An 11,472-nucleotide genomic window follows, 5' to 3' on the forward strand; every position below is an offset into this window, starting at 1 on the left:
GAACCCGTGACCTCTGACTCCCAAGCCCGGGCTCTTTCCACTGAGCCACGCTGCTTCTCCAGGGACAAGAGCCCTGGCTTGGGAGCTGGAGGTCGTGGGTTCTAATCCCGGCTCCACCACTTGTCAGCTGTGTGACTTTGGGCAAGTCATTTCACTTCTCTGAGCCTTAGTTCCCTCATCTGTAAAATGGGGATGAAGACTGTGAGCCCCACATGGGGCAACCTGATCACCTTGTAACCTCCCCAGTGCTTAGAACAGTGCTTTGCACATAGTAAGCGCTTAATAAATGCCATCATTATTATTATTATTATTAAGTACAAGTTGGCAACATAAGGAGATGGTCCCTACCCAACAACGGGCTCACAGTCTAGAAGGGGGAGACAGACAACAGAACAAAACATATTAACAAAATAACAGATTGGACACAGTCCCTGTCCCTCATGGGGTGCACGGTTTTATTTGCAGGGCCTAGCGGCAAGAGCTCCATGTGCCCGTGGAAAGAGCACGGGCTTTGGAGTCAGGGGTCATGGGTTCGAATCCCGACACTGCCCATTGTCAGCTGTGTGACTTTGGGCAAGTCACTTCACTTCTCTGAGCCTCAGTTCCCTCATCTGGAAAAGGGGGATGAAGACTGTGAGCCCCCCGTGGGACAACCTGATCCCCTTGTAACCTCCCCAGCGCTTAGAACAGTGCTTTGCACGTAGTAAGCGCTTAGTAAATGCCATCATTATTATTATTATTATTATGTGGGTAGGGACTGTGTCCAACCTGATTACCTTGTATCTACCCCATTCATTCATTCATTCAATGGTATTTATCCCTTCCCCACTGCACCTGTATATATGTATATATGTTTGTACGTATTTGTTACTCTATTTATTTATTTTACTTGTGCATATCTATTCTATTTATTTTATTTTGTTAGTATGTTTGGTTTTGTTCTCTGTCTCCCCCTTTTAGACTGTGAGCCCACTGTTGGGTAGGGACTGTCTCTATATGTTGCCAACTTGGGCTTCCCAAGCGCTTAGTACAGTGCTCTGCACACAGTAAGCGCTCAATAAATACGATTGATGATGATTTATTGAGCACTTACTATGTGCAGAGCACTGTACTAAGCGCTTGGGAAGTACAAGTTGGCAACATAGAGAGACGGTCCCTACCCAACAACAGGCTCACAGTCTAGAAGGGGGAGACAGACAACAAAACAAACCATGTGGACAGGTGTCAAGTCATCAGCATAAATAGAAATAAAGCTAGATGCACATCATTAAGAAAATACATAGAATAGTAAATATGTGCAAGTAAAATAAATAGAGTTATAAATCTGTACAGACATATATACAGGTGCTGTGGAGAGGGGAAGGAGGTAGGGCGGGGGGGATTGGGAGGAGGAGAGGAAAAAAGGGGCTCCCCAGTGATTAGAATAGTGCTTGGCACATTCATTCATTCATTCATTCAGTCATATTTATTGAGCGCTTACTGTGTGCAGAGCACTGTACTAAGCGCTTGGGAAGTACAAGTTGGCAACATATAGAGACGGTCCCTACCCAACAACGGGCTCACAGTCACATAATTAGCACGGGCTTGGGAGCCAGAGGTCATGGGTTCTAATCCCAGCTCCGCCACTTGTCAGCTGTGTGACTTTGGGCAAGTCACTTGGCTTCTCTGGGCCTCAGTTACCTCATCTGTAAAATGGGGATTAAAACTGTGAGCCCCACGTGGGACAACCGGATCACCTTGTACCCCCCCAGAACTTAAAACAGTGCTTTGCACATAGTAAGCGCTTAACAAATGCCATCATCATCATTATTATTATTATTATAAACACTTAATAAGTATCATTATTATTATTAATCCTCACTTTACAGATGAGGTGCAGTCCCGGGAGTCAGAGTACCTGAAGTCTAAACCTGGCCCTATCACTTGTCTGCTGTGTGACCTTGGGCAAGTCACTTCACTTCTCTTTGCCTCCATTTTCATATCTTTGAAAACGGGTATTTAATCTTACTCCCTCCTACCTAGACTGTGAACCCCGCTCATTCATTCAATCTTATTTCTTGAACGCTTACTGTGTCCAGAGCACGAAACTAAGCGCTTGGGAAAATACAACACAATAATAAACAGTGATATTTCCTGCCTGCAGTGAGCTTACAGTCTAGAAATTGCTTACAGTCTAGAAAGTAGCTTACAGTCTAGAAAGTACTTACAGTCTACAGTCCCTTCAAAGCCCTACTGAGAGCTCACCTCCTCCAGGAGGCCTTCCCAGACTGAGCCTCCTCCTTCCTCTCCCCCTCCCCATTCCCCCTGCCCTACCTCCTTCCCCTCCCCACAGCACCTGCATATATGTTTGTACAGATTTATTACTCTATTTATTTTACTTGTATCTATTTACTATTCTATTTATTTTATTCTGTTAATTTGTTTTGTTTTGTTGTCTGTCTCCCCCTTCTAGACTGTGAGAGCCCGCTGTTGGGTAGGGACCGTCTCTCTTTGTTGCCAACTTGGACTTCCCAGGCGCTTAGTCCGGTGCTCTGCACACAGTAAGTGCTCAATAAATAAGATTGAATGAATGAATGAATGACTTGTCCAAGGTCCCACAGCAGGCAAGAGGCAGAACTGGGATTAGAACCCAGGTCCTTTGACTCTGAGGTCCAGGCACTCCCCTTAGGCCTCGCTGCTTCCCAGTTGTTGTGTGAGGGCCCAACCCTGCCCGCCAGGCCCCGGCGAATGGATATTCTGGCCGGGGAATTCGGGAGGTGAGAAGCAGCGTGGCTCAGTGGAAAGAGCCCGGGCTTTGGAGTCAGAGGTCATGGGTTCAAATCCCGGCTCTGCCAATTGTCAGCTGGGTTACTTTGGGCAAGTCAACTTCTCTGGGCCTCAGTTCCCTCATCTGTAAAATGGGGATTAAGACTGTGAGCCCCCCGTGGGACAACCTGATCACTTTGTAACCTCCCCAGCGCCTAGAACAGTGCTTTGCATGTAGTGAGTACTTAATAAATACTATTATTATTATTATTATTATTATTATTAACTGGGTAAAGGGTTCCAGGCAACAACCATGCTGGGTATCATGAAGGAGCAGGAGGGGAGATATATCTATTCACCTGTACATGTCTATTCTATTTATTCTATTTTGTTAGTATGTTTGGTTTTGTTCTCTGTCTCCCCCTTTTAGACTGTGAGCCCACTGTTGGGTAGGGGCTGTCTCTATATGTTGCCAACTTGGACTTCCCAAGCGCTTAGTACAGTGCTCTGCACACAGTAAGCACTCAATAAATACGATTGATTGATTGATTGATTGATTGATTGAGAGGAGGGAGAGGAAGCATTACACTACAGCGTGACAGTGATACACTGATACTACAGCAGGACAAGGAGCGTGGTCTAGTGGATAGACCACGGTCCTGGGAGTCGGAAGGACCTGGAATACCTTACACTGATACTACAGCAGGACAAAGAGCGTGGTCTAGTGGATAGACCACGATCCTGGGAGCCAGAGGTCATGGGTTCTAATCCCGGCTCCACCACTTGTCTGCTGGGTGACCAGGGGCAAGTCACTTAACTTCTCTGGGCCTCAGTGACCTCTTCTGTCAAATGGAGAATAAGCCCCATTGGGGACAGGGACTTTGTCCAACCTGATTATCTTGCATCTACCCCGGTGCTTGATGCATACTGAGCGCTTAACTAATACCCTATTATTATTCTTACTGTTAACAGCGCATTAACACTGAGTCATATTGAAAGAGTGACACCCATGCAAGAACACAAACACACAGCCCACCCACATGGTGATACAATCACACACACACCCTGTGGTCTGATGTTATATTGACACTGCTGTAGAGACACACAGTGTCACAGTTTCAATCAGATGTACCGTCTGATCCAATATTATATTGACACAGAGGTATAGAGATGTATAATGTCACAGTGACAAATACACAAGAGCACAGGCATGTTGTTAGTCACAGCATCCCCACACTGTGATAGCCTCACATACACTTTCTAAGACACTAACACGATGGAACAGTTCCATTCATTCATTTAATCATATTTATTGAGCGCTTACTGTGTGCAGAGCACTGTATTAAGTGTTTGGGAAAGTACAATACAACAATAAATGGTTCATTCATTCAACTGTATTTATTGAGCACTTACTGTGTGCAGAGCACTGTATTAAGCGTTTGGGAAAGTACAATACAACAATAAATGGTTCATTCATTCAACTGTATTTATTGAGCACTTACTGTGTGCAGAGCACTGGACTAAGCTCTTGGGAAGTACAAATTGGCAACATATAGAGAGATGTGATGTGACCTTGGGCAAGTCAATTCCCTTTTCTGTGCCTCAGTTACCTCGTCTGTAAAACGGGAATTAAGACTGTACAGAGAGTATGGGCTTGGGCGTCATAGGACCTGGATTCTAATCCCAGCTCCCCCACTTACCTGTTGTGTGACTGTGGAAAAGTCATTTCACTTCTCCCTCTTACTTTGAATGTGAGTTCCAAGACTGTGAGCCTATTGTTGGGTAGGGACCGTCTCTATATGTTGCCAACTTGTACTTCCCAAGTGCTTAGTACAGTGCTCTGCACATAGTAAGCGCTCAGTAAATACGATTGAATGAATGAATGAATGTCCCTACCCAACAACGGGCTCACAGTCTAGAAGGGGGAGGCAGACAACAAAACAAAACATGTGGACAGGTGTCAAGCCATCAGAATATAAAGAATTAAAGCTGAATGCACATCATTAACAAAATAAATAGAATAGTAAATATGTATGAACGGTTACATTCCCTCCCCACAATGAGTTTATATTCTAGAGTACGGGGAGACAGACACCCGTACAAATAAATTAAATGGTCTATATGGACGTAAGTGCTTTGGGGCTGGGAGGGAGGAAGAGCAAAGGGAGCAAGTCATGGTGACAAAGAAGGGAGTGGGAGATGAGGAAAAGTGGGGCTTAGTCTGGGAAGGCCTCTTGGAGGAGATGGGCTTTCAATAAGGCTAGGGTGGGGGGGGAGTTACAGCCACACAGGAGCAAAGACACATGCTGTCAATCACACTCAGTGATACAGTCACACACGCATCCTCTGATCCAGTATTGCTTGGACAATGAGACATAGACAGTCAATCAATCAATCAGTCCGTATTTATTGAGCGCTTACTGTGTGCAGAGCACTGTACTAAGCGCTTGGGAAGTCCAAGTTGGCAACATATAGAGACAGTCCCTACCCACCAGTGGGCTCACAGTCTAAAAGGGGGAGACAGAGAACAAAACCAAACATACTAACAAAATAAAATAAATAGAATAGATATGTACAAGTAAAATAAATAAATAAATAGAGTAATAAATATGTACAAACATATACATATATAGACACACACAGGAACGCAGACACAACTGTCAGTCACACCCATACCATGATAACAGTCACCCACTGATTCAGTAGTGCTTGGACAATGAGACATAGACGCACACAGGAACGCAGACACAACTGTCAGTCACACCTGCACCATGTTAACAGTCACCCACTGATTCAGTAGTGCATCCACACTGCGGCAGACAAAACACCAGAACTGTCGACTTGTACTTCCCAAGCGCTTAGTGCAGTGCTCTGCACACAGTCAGCACTCAATAAATATGATTGAATGAATGAATGAACTGTCCTACATACACAGCAGCACAGACTTTCAATGTCAGTCACACCCACAAAGGTATACCTTCACAACTACAGGATGATACAATCGCACACACTGAGACAGTAGAACACTGACAGATGCAGGCTGTCTCCCCACTGCCAATCAATCAATCATATTTATTGAGCACTTACTGTGTGCAGAGCACTGTACTAAGCGCTTGGGAAGTACAAGTTGGCAACATAGAGAGACAGTCCCTACCCAACAGTGGGCTCACAATCTAGAAGGGGCAGACAGAGAACAAAACATATTAACAGAGTACGAGCCATAGTGCCAGAGTAGGAACTCGCTGTGGGCGGGGAATGCATCCGTTTGTTGTTGTATTGTACCTTCCCAAGTGCTTAGTACAGTGCCTTGCACACGATAAGCGCTCAATAAATACCAGTGAATGAAGGCACACGGGCATTGAAAGTTACCCACACACAGGGGCACAATCACACACCGTCACCCACAGCCCACCCATATAGTGACCGCAGTTACACGCACCCACTCACCGATCCAACATCGCCCTGATCATCATCATCATCATCAATCGTATTTACTGAGCGCTTACTGTGTGCAGAGCACTGTACCAAGCACTTGGGAAGTACAAGTTGGCAACATATAGAGACAGTCCCTACCCAACAGTGGGCTCACAGTCTAAAAGGGGGAGACAGAGAACAAAACCAAACATACTAACAAAATAAAATAAATAGAATAGATATGTACAAATAAATAGAGTAATAAATATGTACAAACATATCATCATCATCATCAATCGTATTTATTGAGCGCTTACTGTGTGCAGAGCACTGGACTAAGCACTTGGGAAGTCCAAGTTGGCAACACGTAGAGACGGTCCCTACCCAACAGTGGGCTCACAGTCTAGAAGGGGGAGACAGACAACAAGACAAAACATATTAACAAAATAAAATAAATAGAATAAATATGTCCGAGTAGAGTAATAAATCTGTTCATTCCTTCATTCAATCGTATTTATTATCAATTGTAGTTATTGAGCGCTTACTGTGTGCAGAGCACTGTACTAAGCGCTTGGGAAGTACATGATGGCAACATCTAGAGACAGTCTCTACCCAACAGTGGGCTCACAGCCTAAAAGGGGGAGACAGAGAACAAAACCAAACATACTAACAAAATGAAATAAATAGATACGGACAAGTAAAATAAATAAATAAGTAAATAGAGTAATAAATACATACAAACATATATACATATGTACAGCGCTTAGAACAGTGCTTTGCACATAGTAAGCGCTTAACAAAATGCCATCGTTTATATGCAGGTGCTGTGGGGAAGGGAAGGAGATGCTGACGCAGATCCGGCTGATAGTCACACACGCACCGACCCACTGTCACACTGAACTTGCGACACACGCTCTGGTCCAGGGGGACACGAGACAAAGGGGCAACCGCACTGACCCGGCGACACACACGCACTCAGTTCTCCCCGCCCCTGCCCTCCCACCCTCTCTCCCTCTCGCCCCCACCCCACCCCACTGGTCCATCTCTCCCTCCTCAGTAGGGCCTTACTTTTCTCCCCCTCTCTCCCTTCCCAGTCCCCCCCCAAGAGCAAGGAAGGAGTCCAGAAAGGAACCCGCCATCAGACCTCCCTACTCCTCACCCCCACCCCTTCTTACTCCTTCCTTCTTCGCCCGGCCCCCCGCCTCTGCTGGATTTCCTCATCTGCCCGCCCAGAGCTGCCCGGTCTTTCAACACTCCCAGGAAGGGAAGGCCTGGTGACCCCTCTCCCCGGCCCAAGCAGCCCCCGGGACCCTCGACGGGTCTTCCCTTCACCCCCCCAGCATCCGGGCCCATCCAGACCCCCGAAGTCTTGTTTCCCAGGCCCCCCTGATGCCTGGTCGGAGGACCGGAGTGTCCGCAGAGGATTGGGGGTCTTCCTGGGAGGGTAGGGGTGGGTGGGTGGAGAGGGACTCAGGGGACAGAGGGGTCACAGAGGGGTCGGGGGAGAGGTGGGCCCACCTTTTGCTGTCTCGGCGGCTCATGCTGCCCTGGGTCCCCGCAGTCGAATTGAATCTGGGTGTCCAGACGCCGGAGCCTGTTTGGGTGCTGAAGGCCCCTCACCGCCTCCCCCAGCACCCAGGGGGGCGGGCGGCTGGTGGGGAGGTGAGGGGCTTTTGGAAGGAGGCACAGGGAGGAGAGACCTCCCCCCCCTCCGGCCCCTTCCTGGCTCTCCAGCTGTGCCCCTGCCCCTCCAGCACCAGGCCCTTTCGCACCGCCGCGGCCTCTGAACGTTTTCCGTCCCGCGAAAGAGGAACTGCCTCCTCCTCCTCCCCCGGCGGGGTCGGTGCCAGGCGGGGAGATCTCTGGGTGCTGAGGGAGGAAAGTAGGGCGGGGGTGGGGGGGTGGGGGAGGTCACCCTGCCCGCCCCCGCCCCGCCTACGGGACTCCGGACTCGGTTGGCAGGGCCAAGCGGGCATCCCGCGCGCTAGGCCTGAAGCTCCCCGGGCACCTGGTTTCTGGCTCTGCTGCCAGCCTGGGTGCCCCCCCCAACTTTCCCCTCCATCAGCCTCCCCTGTGCCAGGGTGTCGTGCACCTGGGGAGGGGGTTCCCGAGCCCAGGTGGCCCAATGCCAGCTGCGCCCGCGGTTCCAGGTGCGAAGGCGAACGGCTCGCGTGTCTGTGCGTGACCCCTAATAATACTGGTGGCATTTGTTAAGCGCTTACTATGTGCAAAGCACTGTTCTAAGCGCTGGGGGGGCTACAGCTGCTGGGGGGAGAAGCAGCATGGCTCAGTGGAAAGGGCATGGGCTTTGGAGTCTTCTAGACTTCTAGACTGTGAGCCCACTGTTGGGTAGGGACCGTCTCTATGTGTTGCCAACTTGTACTTCCCAAGCGCTTAGTACGGTGCTCTGCACACGGTAAGCGCTCAATAAATACGATTGATCAATTGATTCGAATCCCGGTTCCGCCACTTATCAGCTGTGTGACTTTGGGCAAGTCACTTCACTTCTCTGGGCCTCAGTTCCCTCATCTGTAAAATGGGGATTATGACTGTGAGCCCCCCGTGTGACAACCTGATCACTTTGTAACCTCCCCAGTGCTTAGAACAGTGCTTTGCACATAGTAAGCACTTAATCATCATCATCAATCGTATTTATTGAGCGCTTACTGTGTGCAGAGCACTGTACTAAGCGCTTGGGAAGTACAAGTCGGCAACAAATAGAGACAAATAGAGACAGTCCCTACCCAACAGTGGGCTCACAGTCTAAACTTAATAAATGCCATTGTTAATTAATTATACAGGTACATATAGACAAGTCAACCACTGTTCTAAGTGCTGAGGTCGATTAGAGGTCCCACATGGGGCTCGCAGGTCTAGCTAGGCAGGAGGGAGAACAAGCATTGAATGCCCATTTTGCAGTTGAGGAAATTGAGGCACAGAGAAGTTAAATGACTTGCCCAGAGTCATTCCCCGGGGCCTGGAATGCCCTCCCTCTGCCCATCCGCCAAGCTAGCTCTCTTCCTCCCTTCAAGGCCCTACTGAGAGCTCACCTCCTCCAGGAGGCCTTCCCACACTGAGCCCCTTCCTTCCTCTCCCCCTCGTCCCCCTCTCCATCCCCCCCATCTTACCTCCTTCCCTTCCCCACAGCACCTGTATATATGTTTGTACATATTTATTACTCTATTTATTTTACTTGTACATATCTAGTCTATTTTATTTTGTTAGTATGTTTGGTTTTGTTCTCCGTCTCCCCCTTCTAGACTGTGAGCCCACTGTTGGGTAGGGACCGTCTCTATCTGTTGCCAATTTGGACTTCCCAAGCGCTTAGTCCAGTGCTCTGCACATAGTAAGCGCTCAATAAATACGATTGGTGATGATGATGATGATGATGACAGCACGCCAGGGCCTCTGGCTTTATCAACTGGGCCGCACTGCTTCCCTTGCTCTCTCCACTGGACCACAGGGCCTCCCTCTCTGTCCTGGGGCAGACATCGTCATCTAGATGACTTGGTCACTTAGTGAGCGCCCCTTCCCCGGGGAGGGAGGCACTGTCTCTTTAAGCAGCGGCAGAGGTGAAGGCAGATGCGGTGAGGGGAACGGAAAACCGCGGCTTTCCTGAGCTCTGTCATGCAGGCGCTGGGAGGGAACCTTCCTCCGACCCTTCTCCTCTCCATTTCTCCGGCCCCCCAGCTACAACCAACTCGCCAAATTTCCCGCCTTTCCCCCCTCCTGCCCACAGTGTCTCACGAGGCTCCGGTTTACGTCGAGTTTGGGGTTTCATTTGCGCCTACTGTTGAGTAGGGACCGTCTATGTTGCCAACTTGGACTTCCCAAGCGCTTAGTCCAGTGCTCTGCACACAGTAAGCGCTCAATAAATACGATTGAATGGATGGATGAATGAACAACGCTTTAGGAGGAAAGTGTGGGAGCGTTATGGGAGAGGGGCCGGAGGCCGGACGGGGATGGGTCATCCCCCTGGCCTAGAATGCCCTCCCTCCACACATCCTAGACTGTGAGCCCACTGTTGGGTAGGGACCATCTCTATATGTTGCCAACTTGTACTTCCCCAGCGCTTAGTACAGTGCTCTGCACACAGTAAGCGCTCAATAAATACGATTGAAAGAATGAATCCGCCAAACTAGCTCTCTTCCTCCCTTCAAAGCCCTACTGAGGGCTCACCTCCTCCAGGAGGCCTTCCCACACTCAGCCCCCTCCTCCCCATCCCCCCTCACCTCCTTCCCCTCCCCACAGCACTTGTATATATGTTTGTACAGGTTTATTACTCTATTTTACTTGCACATTCATTCATTCAGTCGTATTTATTGAGCGCTTACTGTGTGCAGAGCACTGGACTAAGCGCTTGGGAAGTCCAAGTTGGCAACATCTAGAGACAGTCCCTACCCAACAGCGGGCTCACAGTCTAGAAGGGGGAGACAGACAACAAGACAAAGCATATTAACAAAATACAATAAATAGAATAAATATGTACCAATAAAATAGAGTAATAAGTACGTACAAACATACTCATTCATTCATTCAATCGTATTTATTGAGCACTTACTGTGTGCAGAGCACTGGACTAAGCGCTTAGGAAGTACAAGTTGGCAACACATAGAGACGGTCCCTACCCAACAGCAGGCTCACAGTCTAGAAGGGGGAGACAGACAACAAGACAAAACATATTAACAAAATAAAATAAATAGAATAAATATGTACAAATAAAATAGAGTAATAAATACGTACAAACATATACACATATATACAGGTGCTGTGGGGAGGGGAAGGAGGTTCATTCATTCATTCAATCGTATTTATTGAGCACTTACTGTGTACAGAGTACTGGACTAAGCGCTTGGGAAGTCCAAGTTGGCAACATATAGAGACAGTCCCTACCCAACAGCGGGCTCACAGTCTAGAAGGGGGAGACAGACAAGAAGACAAAACATACTAACAAAAGCAAATAAATAGAACAAATATGTACCAATAAAATAAATAAATAAATAGAGTAATAAATACATACAAACATATATACATATATACAGGTGGTGTGGGGAGGGGAAGGAGGTAAGGTGGGAGGGATGGGGAGGGGGAGTAGGAGGAAGTAAGCACATATTTACTATTCTATTTATTTTGTTAATGATGTGCATTTAGCTTTAATTGTATTTGTTTTGTCGTCTTGACACCCGTCCACATGTTTTGTTTTGTTGTTTTGTTGTCTCCCCCTTCTAGACTGTGAGCCCGTTGTTGGGTAGGGACCGTCTCTATATGTTGCCGACTTGTACTTCCCAAGCGCTTAGTCCAGTGCTTACTAGT

General features: G+C 48.0%; 1 protein-coding gene across 1 annotated transcript in view; it reads right to left on the reverse strand.

The window, feature by feature from the left end:
- Positions 1 to 7,826, reverse strand: part of RASGRP4 (RAS guanyl releasing protein 4) — a 32,607-nt gene extending 24,781 nt beyond the window's left edge. The window contains exon 1 of the mRNA XM_038767415.1: positions 7,678 to 7,826. Coding sequence (XP_038623343.1) covers positions 7,678 to 7,700 — 23 coding nt within the window. The 5' untranslated portion in view covers positions 7,701 to 7,826. The remainder of the gene's footprint in view (positions 1 to 7,677) is intronic.
- Between the last annotated feature and the right edge of the window lie 3,646 nt (positions 7,827 to 11,472).

This window comes from Tachyglossus aculeatus, chromosome 26, assembly GCF_015852505.1.
Source record: "Tachyglossus aculeatus isolate mTacAcu1 chromosome 26, mTacAcu1.pri, whole genome shotgun sequence".
NCBI classification, from domain to species: domain Eukaryota; kingdom Metazoa; phylum Chordata; class Mammalia; order Monotremata; family Tachyglossidae; genus Tachyglossus; species Tachyglossus aculeatus.